This window comes from Podarcis bocagei (assembly GCF_964188305.1).
Source record: "Podarcis bocagei genome assembly, chromosome: 14".
Taxonomy (NCBI): Eukaryota; Metazoa; Chordata; class Lepidosauria; order Squamata; family Lacertidae; genus Podarcis; species Podarcis bocagei.
Genome location: NC_138139.1, coordinates 18401718 through 18421632, shown reverse-complemented (window position 1 = coordinate 18421632; position 19915 = coordinate 18401718). Strand labels below are relative to the sequence as shown.

General features: G+C 44.4%; 1 protein-coding gene across 4 annotated transcripts in view; it reads left to right on the top strand.

Moving 5' to 3' along the window:
- The window catches only part of ARNT2 (aryl hydrocarbon receptor nuclear translocator 2), a 152264-nt gene that overhangs the window by 53786 nt on the left and 78563 nt on the right, over positions 1–19915 (top strand). For all 4 annotated transcript variants that reach the window (XM_081171129.1, XM_081171128.1, XM_081171130.1 and 1 more), the window contains exon 5: positions 1100–1313. In XM_081171129.1, coding sequence (XP_081027255.1) covers positions 1100–1313 — 214 coding nt within the window. The remainder of the gene's footprint in view (positions 1–1099; positions 1314–19915) is intronic.

Genomic DNA, 19915 nt, shown 5'->3' with positions numbered 1-19915 from the left:
CAGTAAGGTAAGCCAAACATATATGTGACTTCATCTGTGGCCCTGAGTTATCTCCCCTGCATTTGATCCAAATGAGAAGATTGTATATGTGTTAAAGAGTGGGGGTTGGGGATGCCACAGGTAAGACTAACCTTAGTTCCAGATTTGCACATAATTGCAAACTGTGGTTAGCTGGAGACAAAAGCTTATGACTTCCTTACAGAAGGGGAGGGAGGGGAAGCTCATACATGTAACACTAAACCATGGTTTAGCAGAGGGACGGGGAACCCATGGCCCACCAGATGTTGCTTATTTTGTAGCTTTTGACTTTTGTGAGGCCAGGGATCCATCATAAGCTGTCTTGGTTGGGGCTGAAGTAAGTTGTTTTCCAACCACATCTGGAGGGCCACAGATTCCACCTAGTAGCGAGTTAGCATTATGACCAGACCAAGATGCTAGGCAAATTCACACAATCAAATCCTGACTTAATAAGCCAAGGTATAAATGAATAGTGTTCAGCTACATGCAGCTACATACCCATGCCCAAAGAGTTCTCCTTTCTTCAAGTGAACAAGCCAGGATTCTGCTCTTAACCACAGTTTCCTGTTACATGTGTAACCAGAAACTATAGCTATTGGCTTACAGGCAAGCCAGCACATTACATTTGAAACGTGACTTGATATCCTGACTTGCTATTATTGTTGTTGCTATTGTTATTAGTATTATTATTAACTTCATTTCTATACAGCTTTATGTTTTAAAGAAAAAAATCCCAAAGCTGTTTACAACACAATAAATTTCCATGAGCGCAGCTGCTGTGTTTGGTTCCTCTGTTTATCCACATTAATACTTGTCCTTGCGAAAGTGGACAGGGAGTATTGAATGCAGCCCAGTGAACAGGAATGACAGACTGAATGCGAGTAAAACAAAGCAATTCACTAAACTACTGCAGTTTTATCCAAATACGTTGTCCGACAAAAGCCGGCCTTTGCTAATGGAAATGAATGCAGTATTGAAAAGAAGTAGCACAAAAATAATTATGCACTCCTGTTAAAATTTGCTTTTCCTTTATTTAGGCTTGCTCCCTAAATTACTTGTTTCTTCTCCTTTTCTTGGCAAGGAACTGAAACACCTCATCCTTGAAGCTGCAGATGGCTTCCTCTTCGTTGTTGCTGCTGAGACAGGCCGAGTGATCTACGTGTCCGATTCTGTCACTCCTGTTCTCAACCAGCCCCAGTCAGAGTGGTTTGGAAGCACTCTCTATGAGCAGGTTCACCCTGATGACGTGGAAAAGCTGAGGGAGCAGCTCTGCACATCCGAGAACTCAATGACAGGTCAGCTGTTTCCTTGAGGTGTACACCTATCGCTTGGCATTCAGGACAGAACTTACATTTTTTTTCTTTTCAAGCAGTATAAAGTTTTTGGCTGTTTTCTGTGTGATATTCCAGCATGCTCTGGCATCTTTGCTTTGAATGTTGCCGATTTTTGAAGGGAATTTTCAAACGTTCCTTGAGCACTATTCACAAAATGGCAGCCGTGAGGCTGTGGCCTAGCACAAAGAGGTCAGATCAGCTCCCTCTTATCCACTGACAGGCTAAGACACTATTCACAAAATGGCAGCCGTGAGGCTGTGGCCTAGCACAAAGAGGCTGCCACATAGCAGAAAAGAAGACCGGGTCAGAAAAATGGTATGGTCATCCCTCCTCCGCATCGAAATGCCCCAACCAGTAATCCAACCGCAAGGTACATGGTCCAAACAGGCCTAATGGTCAGGTTCTTGAGTAGGTGAGGCAAGTCTGCTCATCATCTTCTCTTATTGACAAGTTGCTCAAGTCAAGGAAACCTTAGGATAGTTGTTATACAAGGCCATCAAGGTTTCCTCCTATTGGTTTCTGCAGCCAGCTGTGGTCAGTAACCAAAGTTGATGACCACCATTTCTTAGTTAGGATAAAATGGAAAACTATGGCCGAAGCTTCCTGATTTAATTGCTGCATGTGTATAGGCACTCCATGTGTAAACAAAAGGTTTGTGCAGTATCTCTGCTTATTAAGCCAAGATATTGTTGTCTGAACCAGTTTGTTCACACTTTTAGAGAAAGAAAAGGCTTAAAAATGCCAATTTTCTTTGGAAGAAAAAGCAGGTGCAGGGCCCTGATCCGGAGCATGCCTGTTTCAAGGTGTGACTGTAAATTGAACATATTCTCCCTCTGCCCCACACACTATCCTTTGGCTACTGTTGTTTCTCACCATGGGCGTAGGCAGGGGGGTAGCTGTCCCCCATCAAATAAATAAATAAAAATACTTAACTAAGGTTCTTCCCCTCCTAACATGAAGCCTGCCCGCCCCCCAATAAATCATGGCTATGCCCATGCTTCTTGCCTGCATCTCTCTGCTGTCTTCCTCATTGTGAAAATTTAGATAATTGGCTACTTGGGTTTCTCATCTCCTTCCCCTGCCTCCCTCTCTGGCTACGATCAATCTCCATCTTTGCTGATATAACCCCATTTTATTTCTAAATAAGCAAGTTTTAAGCAAGTTGTTTTGTGGGATTGTTCTTTTTTTCTTTTTAAGTGTGAATAATCTAATGTATTGTTTGCCCTTAAGAAGGGGGACAAGATAGATCTTTTCTGCTGTGGTTTTAATGGGAAATTCAGGTCAAGGAGGACAAAGGAGCAGTCTGACATTTTCTTTCTGGTGGTTTAATGCTGATGTAGGTAGCTTATAATGGTTATCCTTTTTCTCTTAGCCACTGTCTCAATGTTTATTTTGGCTGCTGCCTTCCCATCGACTTGGCTCCGTGACTGAATTTCCATCTAATTGTGTTTGTGTGTGAGAGAGAGTGTGTTTTTGTCTTTCTAGATCTGTGTACATGTTTTTCGTTTTATGATTCCATATTCTGTTTATGGGTTTAACTTCCTTTTTCTTATGATTGTGACCTTGAACTTAGTCTGTTTTTGCTGTAAAAAAATTCTTTCAGGCAGTTATAAAAGGGTTTGAAAAGATCTAATTCTTGGCAATTCAGATTCACATGTGGCTCTGGCAGTGTAAGCATTCCTGCTCTTCCCTATTCTGTATATCTTAACACAGGTTTTCTTCTGTGCTTCTGTTCGTTTTATTTATTACATTATTTCCTCCAGAGAGCTTAAAGCCGTTTACATGGTCCTCATCATTTTCATTTGGTCTTTGCAACAAGCTTTCCAGGTAGGGTAGGCTGAGAGAGAGAATGGCTTGGCCCAAGGTCACTTCATGACAAGGTGTGAAACCTGGGTCTGCCCAGTCCTAACCCTTCACTCTAACCATTGCACCACACTGACTCCCCATCCATGTTGTGTACCACAGGCTGTCTACCATGATATATCACCAGCAAAACATCGCAATGTCTGAAATAAGGACGGAGCTATGTCGAGGTGTTGGCTGGCTTCATGGTTTGTCCCACATTGTGATTTTTGCATAGCACACACACCATGATCCATGAAATACTGCCAGGTCAAAAACGATGAAATTGATATCATGATAATGGACTTCAAATGGGTTTTGGATGATATATCGCCCAGCCATAGCATATTCCTGCATTGCAGGGGTTTGGACTAGATTATCCTCTGGATCCCTTCCAACTCTATGATTCTATGAGAGAGACGTGGAGGGCCACATTTCTCCCCAAGGCCTGAGGTTTCCCATCCATGTTGCAGATTGTGCTGGTCCCTTACTGCATCATCCCTGATCTATGCCATGCTGGCTGGAGCTGATGGGAATGGTTGTCTTAACAACAACTGGAGGACGACAGGTTCCCCACTCCTAAATTAGAGTTTCTAAATTCCCCTTTCAAAGCATTTTGTGCTCGTGCCCATCACCACACCTTGTGGTGGAGCATCACAAGCATCTCCTCGTTTCCGGTCAAATTGTGCTTCATGGATGGAGAAATCTGACCTTACACTGAGTCAGGTCATCAGGTCACTGGACCATCTAGCTCAGTGTGCTCTACAGCTGGCTGGCAGCAGCTCTCCAGGGTTTCAGAGAGGTGTCTCTCCCAGCCCTACCTGGAGATGCCTGGGATTGAACCCGGGACCTTCTGCATGCAAAGCAGATGCTCTGCCACTAAGCTATGGCCCGTTCCCTTTAGACGCCATCTACTCAGGAAGTGGGTTTTGTCGGAAGCACAGTGGAAAAGACCTACTTGTCTTTTGGGGCCCTATCCATCACACATGATGTCCACTTAAGCCTGGGACTGCAGTTGTCCAGAGAGAATGAAACCGTGTTCCAGCATGCTCTCGTGGGCTAAAGCGGCCGGTTTGGGGAAACTGCTGAAACATTCAAATGGGTAGTATAAGCAACTGTTTCATTTTCTACTTCTATAGTTTGGCAAGCTGTGGGAGAGCAGTGGGGTTAACGATATCAAATAAAATGGTTTGGGGAGGGACGGAAGGGAGAGCTACGTGGATGCCTGAATTCGGAACTTTGGCAAACCATTTGGGCAGCCCCTGGGCCTTTCTCATACTTTTTTTTTTCCCCAGGGAAACCAGTTTTGTACTGAAGGAAAGGTCAGCAGAAGCCTTGAAAGAAGAGCATGTTGTTGTGTAGCCAGCTGTTTTGTTTTGCTTTTGGCTTTTTTCTTTCCTTACTTACACACACACACACACACACACACACACACACACACACACACACGTCCTGTTCTCCACAGGCTGCCGGAAACTTGAATGTCCTCAAAGACTTCTCCATGACTGGCAGCTATTCAGGATATAAAGGCCATTCAGGGAACCAACTGGGTTCAGTTTTTGGTTTTCTTCTGCCTGCAGCAGTGCTTTTGACGTGGAACCTGAGAATGCATGTCCCAAGTGCTGTAAGAATGGAACTGCTGGTTATTTTATTTACAGTCTTGCTCTACAACTTTGCTATGGCCCTTCTCCTGAACCTTAGACATTTTGCTTCCAATGAAGGTATCCTGCCCATGAACAATGGTCTTTCCCTTAAGCCAGTACCCTGAGCCTTTTTTCAGATCTTCAGCAAGGGGAGAACAGTTTGTAAGGCTTGGAGAGATAATATATGTGAAGCACGTTAAGGCAGGTAGCATAGTTCAGAAGTGAAATGCGTTTCTGTGTGTTCCGGATGTGTTTATTTAAGGAATTCTTACATTCAACCTCTTTTGTTCATGAAAAAAAATCCAAAGGCAGCTTATCGTGAAGTTAAAAACAAACAGTGGGTGCCACCACCAAGAATTCCCTGTCTCAACTACCTGCTTCCTTTACCACAACTGGTGGTGGGAATGTAGAGCAGAGACTCAGAAGATTTGAATATGTAAAGGAGTTTCATGAGAAAGAGATGATTCTAGTAGGCTAGGGTGGGGAATTTGTGGCCTTCCAGATGTTGCTAGACTAAAACTCTCCATCATCCTTGGAGCTGATGGGAATTGTGAGTTTAACAACATCTGGAGATACATGGGTTCCCTGTCCCTTACTAGGCTAAATGACAATTCATCCGCCTATGCAAGACAGCTACTTCCATGTTCTTCTAGGACATTCCATGTTGAGTGTTCTTTTATAGCAGGCTAGTGTCAGTTGCTGGTTTTCAAGGACTGATGGGGGGAAATAATTCTAATCCATATTAATGTGTATGATTTATGCCATCTGGATTAATTTTGGAGGAGAATAATGTGGGGTTTTTTGTGAACTCTTCCCCTAATCAAGCTTGTGGCTTTGTAGTGTCTCCTTGGAGAAATTTTGATAGGTTTAAGTTTCAGGAAAACAGTTGATCAAAGACGTAAAGTATCTGCGCCTTTTTCCTATTGTGCAACTGAAAAGCATGACTAAGCAGATTTAACCAATCTTATTTTGCTTGGCACGAGCCTGATTGCGCTCCCCATTCACAGTTATTTTGTGAGGAGCTATAGCAGGAAATAAGCTTTTATAATGGAAACAGTGATAGAGAGTGAAGACTGGCTTGTTTTGATTAGACGCCTTTTATTGAATTAAAGAGCATAAGTTCTGCAGTGACTTTGCACAAAAAGCATTAGACTGTAATATTGGAATCTGAGCCTTGTAAAACAGTAGGGAGTTTGCAGAGATCTGGACAAGAGGCAGAGGGGGGGGGGGGGAGAAACCTTCCATTTGGAAACCATGAGAACTGCAGATGTTGATAGCTTCAACAGCTGCACCCGGGTTCAGTTTTATGTCCAGCTTTCAAGGAATGCTGTTAGCAAGCAAAGTTTGTGCACCCAGAGAGAATCCAGATGTTGTCCGTGGAGTCAGATTGTCTGTGCGTGGTGCAGGATTAATTAATCAGCAGAGCAACTTCGAAGCAATTTGCAACATCAAGCCAGAAAAAAAGGATGCTATAAAGAGGACGCTGTTAGTCATTGTTGAATAAATAGCACCAGAGATGGAAATTTGGAAATAGCTTTGTTGTTGTCCTTTTAAAGATCAAATAAGACCTTTTCTGCAAATATTGTTTACTCCAATGCTGTTTCTACACTTGTGATTTTTTCCTCCTGGATGCCATTTGGTGTAGAGGAAAATGATAATTTACAAAAGTAGTTGTCTCTTTTACCAGATCCAACCATTGGTCCGTATAGCCCTGTATTGGCTATTAGGGTTGAGGGAACCCCCTCCCTGCCCTCTTTTGCCAATTATTCAGCACTTTTGTCCAGGACAGAGAGGTATGGATGCCCTTGAACTCTGAAGCCTGCTACCTTTTTGGTTTCCCTTAGCACAGATATTCTGTGAGCTCTCGGATCATATAGGCAGTTCCCCAAGGAAGTGTCCAGGCTTTTCCAGATTTGAAAAAGTAAGAGGAATAAGATTAAATAATTGCTGCTGTTTGTCAAGCCACCACCCCAGGACTTCACCAGCTTAGACACTGATGCTGAGATAGCAAAGTGTGGCAGATTTCCCAAGGTAGCTCCTGATTTGGGCAATTGTCTTCCATTCTCAACGGGCACCACATTTATCAAAACAAAACACGCCTTGGTTATTCCGGAGGCGCTTCCCAATATGATTACGGCATTTTGAAGCAAAGCGATATCTAGGAAAGTCAACGCCAAATCAAAGCTCCACCGGATAAAAACCAGCTCCGGAATCACTCCCAGTTCCAGCAACAATGGTCGCAGGGAGGGAACTTGCGATACTGGAGCTATCCCATTTTCAATCCCAGGTGGCCGTAAAGATACAAGCAGCTGCCTGATGAGCAAGGCTGGTTTGGACATGACACATCCTTCAGAGGCCTTTGCCCAGTGAGTTTCCTTTTCCTCAGGGAAGGGGTCTACGTCTTTAGAGACAGAGTAGAGACTTTGCATACAGGAAGGACCCGTTCCAATCTAAAAGCTGGGGAAATCCTTGGTATTTGCACGTGCCCATGTGCTTTTAAAACATATTCCTGTAGTATGGGGATGTGTGTGCTCACATACTTTTAATCAAACAACTCTCATCTGTAAAACGAATGTTATTTGGAAGTTCAGAACTAGAAGTTTCTTGATACACACAACCTTCTGAATAGAAGATCGCTAGAAGAATCTTCATGTTGAGGTACACGAAGGTGGAATTGTTTTGTGTTCAATAGCAATGAAGGTTGGTTGGTTTGATTTTAGTGGAACACAAGTAAGCACTGTATCCTGACAAGTTTGACACCAAACTACAGAGGTACCTTGGTTTACGAACTTAATCTGTTCCGGAAGTCTGTTCTTAAACCAAAACCGTTCTTAAACCGAGGTGAACTTTCCCTAATGAGGCCTCCCACCGCCGGTGCCCTTCCACCGTTCTGCTTCCATTCGTAGACCGAGGTAAAGTTCGCAAACCGTGACACTACTTCTGGTTTTGCGGAGTTCGTAAACTGAATAGTTCATAAACAAGGCTGTTCTTAAACCGAGGTACCACTGTATATTCTCTTCCAGGAAACTCCATTTCCTCTCAACAGACAGACAGCAATTTGTGGCCACTGAGCATGCTCAGTCCTCATTGTCCCTCCTTCCTTCCCTCCATTATGCTTTGCTTATTCAAAGTTTCTTTTGTACTTGTGCAAACCTTGGGATTAGCCCACTGATAACTAACTGTGTGTGGTGGGATTCTGGCTACATCAGAATCCATATTCAGGTAATGAGATTGCCATTAGTATATAGAATAGGAAGGTGCCTTGTAATTGGCTGGACTATTTGCAAGGTGACTACATCTCTGTTTTGTTGTGTTTTAATTCTCGTGTTCTACTTCAAATTTCTGAGACATTAAATTTATGAGGCTTAATTTGTGTTTTGAAATTCTGTACGTTGTATATTTTTGAATCACTTTACACCACTTTGAGACCTAGATGGTAAAAAGTGGGGTATGTGTTTTTAAATTAAATAACTAAGATAAAAAATAATTTGGCCACCTCAGGGAAATAGAGCTTCTGTGTTCAAAACAAACATACCTCTGAATGCCAGTTGCTCAAGGAGGGAAAGAGAGCAATGTGGGAGGGAGCTGTTGCCTTTATGGTCTGTTTGTTGCCTTCCCAATATGCCAATTTTTGGGAGTTGGGCTCTCCTTAGGATGTCAGTGAATGTATTGTGTGCTTCTATGGAGCCTGACCCAAATTCCTACTTGCTAAAACCAGAGAGAGTTTTTGAACCAACAGTTCACATAGCTTAAACACTCACGAGAATGGTGAGATTAGAGCTTTTTGCCTGGCTTGCTTTGTTGTTGCCTTTTGGATGTAGACATGGCCAGTGCTGTCCCAACACTACCACATCAGCACATGATACCTGTTTTTCAGCAGAGTTATGAGCCTCTATGAGCTTTCTGGCATAGTTAATAATTAAAAAGATATATAAAAAAGTAACAGTTTCCATATACGCTGGCCAGTTGCCCTTGTTCCAGCCTGAAAAGTGTTTTGGAGCTCAGCGCTGCTAGATTTTGTTCCTCCTAGGCAGGAATGTGTGTTTAGAGTGGGTGCCTCCAGACTGTCATGCTTTTGCAGGAGGGATTCCAGTGCAAGCCAGAACTTTGGGTTCACACGAATAAAGTGGATTAAAGCGCTCTTTCACCCTAGCACAGCCAATCCACTTCAAAAGCAAAAACTAAATAGACCTATTGCAGTTGGAGAAGTGATGGGGAATGGTATTGAAAAGTGTGGGGTGAACAATTGACTTAATGGGAAGAAGCATACACACAACACAAACAAGGGGGGTTGAATGCTTGTTGTCATAGAAGATCCCTGCAAATAAATCAGGACAAATGATCAGGAAAGACTGGGCATAATCTGACCACTGTAAACTTTGGGCAAGCAAAACAGACCAAATACCCAATAAAAAGGTCAGCTTGAGGAATCCAGTATCCTAACCGTTATCCTATTTAAGGTCCTATAGTTTTGCTTAGAGCTCAGCTTCAAACTTGTCCATCTATAATTAAATTACCCGAGGGCTTCCCAATTCCCCCCTCAAGCTTTGATTGAGGTTCTCATGGAACAAGGCCTTTGTGCACACAGTAAACACCTTAGAGCCTTCTGAAACTCACAGGGGGTCTATTTAACAAATCATGGAGAAATGGTACCGTGAAGGTAGGGACAACTATGTTCCAAGCCAAGTGTGAGGAACCTTTTCGTCCTCTAAATGTTGTGGACCTGCAACTCCTATCAACCCCAGCAGGCATGCCCAATGGCCAGAAATGATGAGAGTTGTAGTTCAGCAGCATCTGGAGGGCCAAAGGTTCCCCATGCCTATTCTAGATTAAGTCCCAAATCTGTGATGCATTATTGAGCCCTGATGCAATTCTCTCTTCCCAGATGCAACAGCATTTAAACACAGGATATGAATTCTGAGCTTAGCTTCTTTCCAGCACCATGTATCTTTTTGGGTGTGAAACATGCACAAGATAGGAGAAGGTATTTTTCTGAAAAAAAATCTATTGCAAGACACAAAGGTACCCATAAGGTAAAGGGACCCCTGACCATTAGGTCCAGTCGTGGCCGACTCTGGGGTTGCGGTGCTCATCTCGCTTTACTGGCCGAGGGAGCAGGCGTACAGCTTCTGGGTCATGTGGCCAGCATGACTAAGCCGCTTCTGGCAAACCAGAGCAGTGCATGGAAACGCCGTTTACCTTCCCGCCGGAGAGGTACCTATTTATCTACTCCACTTTGAAGTGCTTTCAAACTGCTAGGTTGGCAGGAGCTGGGACCGAGCAACGGGAGCTCACCCCGTCGCGGGGATTTGAACCGCCGACCTTTTGATCGGCAAGCCCTAGGCTCTGTGGTTTAACCCACAGCGCCACCAACGTCCCAAGGCACCCATAGCGTTCTTCTAATTTAAGAATGCAAGAAGAGACTGGTGCACCAGACCAATGGCCCATCTAGTCCAGCATCATGTTCTCACAGTGGCCAACCAGATGCCCCAATAGGAAGCTAGCCAGCAGGATTCAAGAACAAAAGCACTCTCTTCACCTGCAGTTTCCAGCAACTGGTATTCAGGAGCATTGCTGCCTCTGGCCATGGAGGCAGAACATAGCCAACATGGCTATCAGCCATTGATGCCTTTATCCTCCATGAATGTGTCTAATCCTCTGCTCACTGCCTCCTGTGGGATCACGTTCCATGCTTTATTCCATAATTTCATAGGAATTATGCTTGCTCCCTCTAAGTGCTTAGAGGAATGACACAACCTTGGTCCATTTGTCAAAAGGCATATGTACTTGGAAAGTCCCTTTAGCCTTCTGAGCAAGATGAAGAAAACATTGGAACGGGCATCCTTGAGGGAGAGGTGGGGGGAAAACCTGACATAAAAGGCTCCTTTACAATTCCCTTGCTGCAGTTCAGCTGTAGTGGCTGCCAGCAACAACTATAAATATCCCTGAACTATGCTACATTTCAGTCATGTTTCATTTTGCTTTTATTGCCCTTGATAAGGATCCATGCTTCCTTGGAGCAGTGGGAAAACCATGCCAGTAAAAGTTATACAATGTCCATTCACACACACACACCCAGCCTCATTCTTTCCTTTGCAATCCAATGAGGTCACTGCAAATAATACCAGAACACATGGAGGGCCAAACAGTTCCACTGAGAATTGGTTTGTTGGTGGATTGTTGGGTCCCATGGTGGTTGGCTACGGTTTGCCTTGTTTTGGATGCACTGAGAAGGAGGGACAGAGGACTACGACACAGAGAAAATTTTATTTCATACAGAAAACTTGGTCCATTGGCAGGGCTGATCTGGGGCAGGTAAAATAAAGTTCCATAGTGTCAGCTCTCATATTGGAGGAGCAAATGTTGGAGCCTCCAGCTCCCCATTGGATGTTTGTGGGGACAGGTGTGTCGTCTCCGCACCTGCCCATGTTACAGTTATGTGTAAGGGTCAGACTACACTGCAGGGGCTACCAGCCATTTGCAAACCGGAGAAAGTGTTGTGAGAACTGAAGGCAAATGAACATAAATAGTCACAAATTCAATACATTCAGGATTGGCACAGTCCATAAGAAATCCAGTTACAGCAAACGTAACCTAAATTTACAAGAACTTACACAGCCCAGAATAACTAAGGAGATAGTACAAGAATACTTGGCTAGTTTAGATGTATTCAAGTCTTCAGGGCCAGATGAACTGCATCCAAGAGTATTAAAAGAACTGGCAGATGTGATCTCAGAACCACTGGCAGTCATCTTTGAGAATTCCTGGAGAACAGGCGAAGTCCTGGCAGACTGGAGGAGGGCAAATGTTGTCCCTATTTTCAAAAAGGGGAAAAGAGAGGACCCAAATAATTACCGCCCAGTCAGTCTGACATCAGTACCAGGGAAGATTCTGGAGCAGATCATTAAGCAAACAGTCTGTGAGCACCTAGAAAGGAATGATGTGATCACCAATAGTCAGCATGGATTTCTGAAAAATAAGTCATGTCAGACTAACCTGATCTCGGTTTTTGACAGAATTACAAGCCTGGTAGATGAAGGGAACGCAGTGGATATAGCCTACCTTGATTTCAGCAAGGCATTTGACAAGGTGCCCCATGATATTGTTGTAAAGAAGCTGGTAAAATGTGGTCTTGACTATGCTACCACTCAGTGGATTTGTAACTGGCTGACTGACCAAACCCAAAGGGTGCTCATCAATGGTTCCTCTTCATCCTGGAGAAGAGTGACTAGTGGGGTGCCACAGGGTTCTGTTTTGGGCCCGGTCTTATTCAACATCTTTATCAACGACTTGGATGATGGACTCAAGGGCATCCTGATCAAATTTGCAGATGACACCAAATTGGGAGGGGTGGCTAACACCCCAGAGGACAGGATCACACTTCAAAACGACCTTGACAGATTAGAGAACTGGGCAAAAACAAACAAGATGAATTTTAACAGGAAGAAATGTAAAGTATTGCACTTGGGCAAAAAAAAATGAGAGGCACAAATACAAGATGGGTGACACCTGGCTTGAGAGCAGTACATGTGAAAAGGATCTAGGAGTCTTGGTTGACCACAAACTTGACATGAGCCAACAGTGTGACATGGCAGCTAAAAAAGCCAATGCAATTCTGGGCTGCATCAATAGGAGTATAGCATCTAGATCAAGGGAAGTAATAGTGCCACTGTATTCTGCTCTGGTCAGACCTCACCTGGAGTACTGTGTCCAGTTCTGGGCACCACAATTCAAGAAGGACACTGGCAAACTGGAACGTGTCCAGAGGAGGGCAACCAAAATGGTCAAAGGCCTGGAAACGATGCCTTATGAGGAACGGCTAAGGGAGCTGGGCATGTTTAGCCTGGAGAAGAGGAGGTTAAGGGGTGATATGATAGCCATGTTCAAATATATAAAAGGATGTCACATAGAGGAGGGAGAAAGGTTGTTTTCTGCTGCTCCAGAGAAGCGGACACGGAGCAATGGATCCAAACTACAAGAAAGAAGATTCCACCTAAACATTAGGAAGAAGTTTCTGACAGTAAGAGCTGTTCGGCAGTGGAATTTGCTGCCAAGGAGTGTGGTGGAGTCTCCTTCTTTGAGGTCTTTAAGCAGAGGCTTGACAACCATATGTCAGGAGTGCTCTGATGGTGTTTCCTGCTTGGCAGGGGGTTGGACTCGATGGCCCTTGTGGTCTCTTCCAACTCTATGATTCTATGATTCTATGAACTTATAATAAGACTAAACCTTAACACTATAGAACACAGAACAGAGCACTAGAACAAAGAGATAGAAAGAGAAAGTGAGAAATCAGGCTCCTTCTGGCCTGACTATTATAGTCAGCATGACCTTGACAGAAAAGATAGCAGAACCAGCTTAAACCAGATGTACTCAGCTTCCCAGAAGGAACAACCCAAACATCAGAAGCCTTCTGCCTGTTTCTTTCACATAGAAAGAAACCACCTAGAACACTCTTGAGTTAAGTAGAATAGGAAAGATCTCTACACATCAGAGCAATACTTTCTGTACTAAGAAATGCAAACTGCCAAGAACCACACACACACTGCAACTTTTTCTATTTGCTACAAAAAAGGATACAATACATTCCCATCCTTTCTTCCAGGTGAGCTAGGAAGAGCTTGGGAATTCCTCCTCTTTTTCTCTAGGTAAAGGTAAAGGTACTCCTGACCGTTAGGTCCAGTCGTGGCTGACTCTGGGGTTGCGGCGCTCATCTCGCTTTATAGGCCGAGGGAGCCAGCGTACAGCTTCCAGGTGATGTGGCCAGCATGACTAAGCCGCTTCTGGCAAACCAGAGCAGTGCACGGAAACGCTGTTTACCTTCCTACCTATTTATCTACTTGCACTTTGATATGCTTTTGAACTGCTAGGTGGGCAGGAGCAGGGACCGAGCAACAGGAGCTCACCCCATCACAGGGATTCGAACCGCCGACCTTCTGATCGGCAAGCCCTAGGCTCTGTGGTTTAGACCACAGCACCACCCGTTTTTCTCTAGGCAAGTGTAAATGTCTACATTTTCTTCTCATGCAACTGCTTTAATCTACTTCAAAACTAAAGTCGTTTTGGGATTATCTTTTGGGGTGCTCATTATGATCGTAGAGAAGCTTATAAACTATCAAATTAGAGAAAAGACATGCAGATTTGCATACAGTAATAAATAAGTAGGATGCAAATTAACCTTACATCACCACCACTATCACCCAAGTAGCCTGTATGTGGAACTATGTATCTGCCCCATGAGATTAGGTCAGGGATAGCCAACGTGGTGACCTCCAGATGTGCTGCCCTCCATCATCCCTAACCATCATCCCTCAACCATTCTGGGTGGGACTGATGGGAGTCCTCCAACATCTGGAGGATACCATGTGGCTGATTCTGGATTAGGTTGTCCAGTGGATGTATCCTCCGGAAGGTGGTCCAGAAGAGAATGTCACCCTTGGTCGAAAAAAGTTTCTTCACCTCTGCTTTGGAAGCTCCCTGTTTTCCTGCCCTGCTCTCTTGCTAGACATTGTCCAAGGGACTAAGAACAAGGCGTGTTTTTGAAGGTTACTAGAATGTTTCTTAGAAGCACAGATGTCAATTAGTACTTTGGTCCAGCCAGCCTTTGAACCAGAGGTCCACTTCTAATTGGAACCACATCAGATAACGTTTGTTGCTGAACATTTTGCTCCCGTTTTTGACCATTTCCTCTTGTTTTGCTACATCTCCGTCTTGGGGGTTCCCCTCTCCCACTTCCCCACCTTTTCTTCTTGCACCAAGAGAAAGATGTTTTTGGATCCTACCAAGATTCTTCTGGTAGCTTTCATTCCTGTTTTCTGTTTGTCTTTTCAGAGCAGCCTGTGGAGTATTTTTCTTGGAGTACAAAGCCATCTTTTGTTATCTTGTCCAAACCAAACTAATTTGTCAGTCTTCTTATATCAACTGAAGGGAAAGCTGGAGGGCAGAAGATCAGGAGGGTGCAAGGGTTGAGGTGCGTCAGGATAATTGATGGGAGACTGAGCTTCCTTTTCTTTCTTTGTAGTTCGGTACTAGGACACTGAGTTCTGCTGCAGAAGGTGGGGTGATTTTTCTACACAGATTAAGGACTGTTTTACAGAAATCCTGTATAACCCTGGTTGGTTTTCCTCTGTTGCTAAAGGTTGGCTGAAAACTAGGCTGTGAAACCATGGCTTGAGGGTGGTTTGCCAAAAGCTATTTGTGGTGATGGAGGCAAAGTGTTAATGTCTGCGACCGGCAAACCATGGTTAAGGCAGTTCTCTGCCTCCTGCTGGAATCCTTCTGTATGCTCTTTAGGGCTAGCTAAACCATGGTTTGGCTGTATGTCTGGGCTCTTGAATTGAATTGAAATAGCCAAAGATAATTAAGTTTTATGCTATCAGTTCCATCACAGCAGGTGTAGCTGCGTTGGTAGAACATGAGACTCTTAATCCCCAGGGTCGTGGGTTCAAGCCTCACAGAGGACAAAAGATCTCTGCATTGCAGGGGATTAGACTAGATCAGTGATGGCTAAACTTGGCCCTCCATCTGTTTTAGGATTACAATTCCCATCATCCCTGACCACTGGTCCTGTTAGCTAAGGTTGATGGGAGTTGTAGTCCCCAAAAAGCTGGAGGGCCAAGTTTGGCCACCACTGGACTAGGTGATCCTTGCGGTCCTTTCCAACTCTACAATTCTATGTGCCCCTAGCTTGCATGTGGCAAGGTGGAGAATTTAAGGAAGAAGTGGCTGTTTGTGAAACAAAAGGCTTCCTGCAAGCTTATTTGCTTTATTTATTTATAAAACAAAAAGTATATACTGTAGTGAATTGAGCAGAATGGAAGGTGGGAGGTTGGGGTCTGTGTGCTGAATTTTGGCCTTGTACAGGGCGCAGCTGAAATTTGAAAGACCCAAAGACTGCCCCTGCTACTTTCTTTATTTTGAAAAGCACTTTTCTATCCCTAGTGACCACAAAGACATGCTTGAAAGTGTGTGAGAATTCGTAAAGGCTGGGTGGGTAATTTCTGCAGTGGCTGGGAACAAGAAGTGTGTGTCCTGCAGAGGCTTGTGTTACTAACAAAGCAGAACACATCATGCAAAATAGTTTCTTAAAATCTTGGGGATGGGCGTGAATCTGGAAAAGGTGATAAAACTACACAGTTTCTTAGTTTGCAAAATTTGGATTGCTTTGATACAGAATCTTTATTTTAAAGCTTGAGGTATGCACAGTTTTTCAGCAGTGCTACTACTTGCAATGCACGCAGAAAGCTGCTCTATCCCAAGTCAGATTGGGGCATCTAACACACTACACTGACTGGCAGTAGCTCTCCAAAGTCTTCCACAAGGATCTTTCCCAGCCCTAGGTAAAGGTAAAGGGACCCCTGACCATTAGGTCCAGTCGTGGCCGACTCTGGGGTTGCGGCGCTCATCTCACTTTATTGGCCGAGGGAGCCGGTGTACAGCTTCCAGGTCATGTGGCCAGCAGGACTAAGCAGCTTCTGGCGAACCAGAGCAGCGCATAGAAACATCATTTACCTTCCTGCCGGAGCAGTACCTATTTATCTACTTGCACTTTGACATCCTTTCGAACTGCTAGGTTGGCAGGAGCTGGGACCAAACAACGGGAGCTCACCCCGTCGCGGGGATTCGAACTGCCAACCTTCTGATCGGCAAGTCCTAGGCTCTGTGGTTTAACCCACAGCGCCACCCGCGTCCCTACCTGGGGATTAAACCTGGGAACTTGTGTATGCAAAGCCTGCGCTCTACCACTGAAGTGCAGCCCTTCCCCCAAATTGGGAATCAATATTTTTTTCCCCCTTGGGAAGCAGGGAATTACAATGTGCTAATTTAGAGCACCTGATGAAAGCTGGCTTGTTGTAGGTGTGCTCTACATTCCCTCCTGTTTTTTCTTCTTTTATCTTTGGGCACTAGGAAGAAGTGCCATAGAATCTAGGAATCCTAGAGAGAAGGGTGACTTTGAAAAGGAGCTAGATTTAGCTGCCCAGTGGGGGTTGTAGAAGAGAATGGAAACCTAGGCAATAAAACCTGGGCTGCATTTTATTATCAGCCTATAAACCTCAACATGGCTGTGTTTAACGTGTGCTTCTATTGTGTCAAGATGGGCTGGAGCCAGATTGGGAAGAATCCCCCACTATTAAGGGGGCAGCCCAGCTCTTGATGGATGGACTCCATCTCAAGTGTTGTAAAGCGATAAAAAGAACATTGGAATATATTGGGTGTTCTTTTATATATGTTCTTCGGTTATTCCGAGGAGCCAAGTGGAGAGCGTTTGGCAGGTGACCTGCAATTTAGGAATCCCTGGCTTCAGGTCTCGTTCTATCCATGAATTCACTAGGCTGTGTAAGGCAAAGAACCACTATTATTATTATTATTTATTACATTTATTAGTCTCTTTTAAAAACAGGAAACTCACAGCAGCTTACAAAAATGAACATTAAAAATAAGTGTAAAACAACCTAAAATACACGAGTAATATATTTTTTAAAAATCAGGTCCAGCTCCACCACAGTAAATGATAAGGAGGAGACTAAGATCCAAAGACTAGGATAAATAAGACCATTTTTTGCCTGGCACCTAAGAACAGATAGTAATGGCACCAGACATTGAGAATTCCATAAACAAGGAGCCGCCATATCCCTCAGGTTGAACTTAGCTGTTAAGGGGGGGGGGGATAAGGTGGGGAAAGGGGAGAAGAAGTATCAAAGGGATGCTGGAAAATGTAGGGAATTTTAATAAAATGGTAAATTACCCAATGTGTTTCATTCGAAACTCTCCTCAGGGACACTGGAAGAACAACAAACTGTAATTCATATCACCATAGAAAATCATATTCACAACATATTTTTCTGTGTATAAGACAATGCTTTTTGCTAAAAAAATTAGGAAAAAATTGGTTGTCGTCTTATACACAGATAGTGAATGCAGAGGGGGGACGTGTGATTAATGGCAGCAGCAAGCAGGAAATTCGCAGCGGCTATTGGGCAGATGATTGGTGGCTGTGGCAAGGCTTGCTGGTGATTGGCTATGGCAATTGGGCAGGTGATTGGCAGCTGCGGCAAGAGGTGGGTGGGCTGTTGGTGGCGGCGAGCGGACAGACAATTGGTGGCTGTGGCAAGGTGTGCCATTGGCAGTGGCTGTGGCAAGCGATTGGCAGTGGCGGCCAGACGGGTGAGCGATCGGCGGAAGTGACCTCCCCCACCCTCCCAAAAAGCTAAGCAACTTAATTTCTTATACACAGAAAAATACGGTAAGTTGTGTATGATATCCATAGGTGTTGATTGCAATCAGCCTGACCATATTAAATACAGTGGTACCTCGGGTTAAGTACTTAATTCGTTCTGGAGGTCCGTACTTAACCTGAAACTGTTCTTAACCTAAAGCACCACTTTAGCTAATGGGGCCTCCTGCTGCTGCCGCGCCGCCAAATCACGATTTCTGTTCTCATCCTGAAGCAAAGTTCTTAACCTGAAGCACTATTTCTGGGTTAGCGGAGTCTGTAACCTGAAGCGTATTTAACCCGAGGTACCACTGTATCATAAAGTGATGCAACATTAACCGCATCTTATTAATGTGTTTTTCACAGCGCAGTCCTTAAAAGGAGGCCTCTGTCACTGCCCATCAACAAAGCAGCCGTTACAGAAATCCTCTGTGAACCCTGACAAGTGTTAACTGCCTGACTTGGTTGTGATGTCAGGTGATTGACAGGCCAGTGGTTTCGGCCACTTGTCAGAGTTGGCCGCCATGAAGAGTGGGGGATTGAGGGATCTGGCCCATTGGCTGGATCTATTTCTCCCCTGCCTCCTGCTCTTCAGTTGCAGCCAGCAATGTGGAATGGACACAGGAAAAGACCAGGCACTGTGACTAAACTCTGCAAAATTAGACTGGGGAGCAAAACATGCGGCTTCCATTTTGTTTTACCAGTTTGGCCTCGTTCCATCTGCAACATGAGGGTAACGTTAACCTGCCTCACAGGGTCGTCGTAACTGAGGTAATGGGTGTAAAATAGATTGAACACCAGATGGATATATAAATTATTACAACAGCAGCGTTATATTTATTACACGGCGGGCAGATGCTCCTGTGGATGATGTTGGATTGATGCAAGTGCTGCAGTCCACTGAAGCAAACGCACAAATAGTTTATTGGGCTGCAATTTCCTTTTAGCAGCTTTATCTGCCCACCCCCCCAACCCCCTGAGGGCTAGACACTTCAGAATCACAACTGGATTCTTGGAATTCTAAAGAGCAATTACAGGCCACGTTAAGCACTTTAGGGGCATCGAGTCCAGGCTATATTGCTTGCACCTTGCCAGCCATTGTCATACAGTGGAACTGTGGGGGTGCGGGGAGGACAGCTGGTTAATTGCTGATTTCATATCAGGCTGCATGTCAGTCCTGGGCTATCGAAAGCAATTTTCACTGTTATAAATTATACCTAAATTGAGACAGTATTTTATTTTTCTTTATTAGCCATCTGTTTGTCTATGATGCAAGGAGCAATATAATTTGGGCTGTGCAGCTGCTGCGTTGATTATGGGCCTCTCTTGCGATGATGGAACGAGTGTTGTCATGCTGGACTAGGTACCAAACCAGGAAATGGACCCAGCGCTCCTTCCATCCAGGGAAAACGTTTAAGGCCCTAGGAAATTGTTGTGGCAGAAGCTGCCAGCCGACATGTGTCAATTAAAATCTAAATTTCTCATGTTTGGATTTATCTATTTGTTGGTCGACTACGAGCATTTAACTGCTGATACAAGTGTTTAGCCACTCGTGCAAATTATTTGTTTTTGTGAGCGGAACAATGTTGGAGGGAGGGGAAATCCCTGCTCATAGGAGCTGATAAGACAGGTTCTGTATGTCCCTTCCTTGCTGCTACATTATTCACTTGAGTGGCCCGTACAGTAGGCGGTTAAATTGGTGTTTTCTCATATTTCCTGATAGGTGACGGACAATTCATTTGATCAACTGGATAGCTAATACTTCCACCCACCAACCCCCCTGGCATCTCCAGTTACAGTGGTACCTTGGGTTAATAATTTAATTTGTTCTGGAGGTCCGTTCTTAACCTGAAGCACCACTTTAGCTA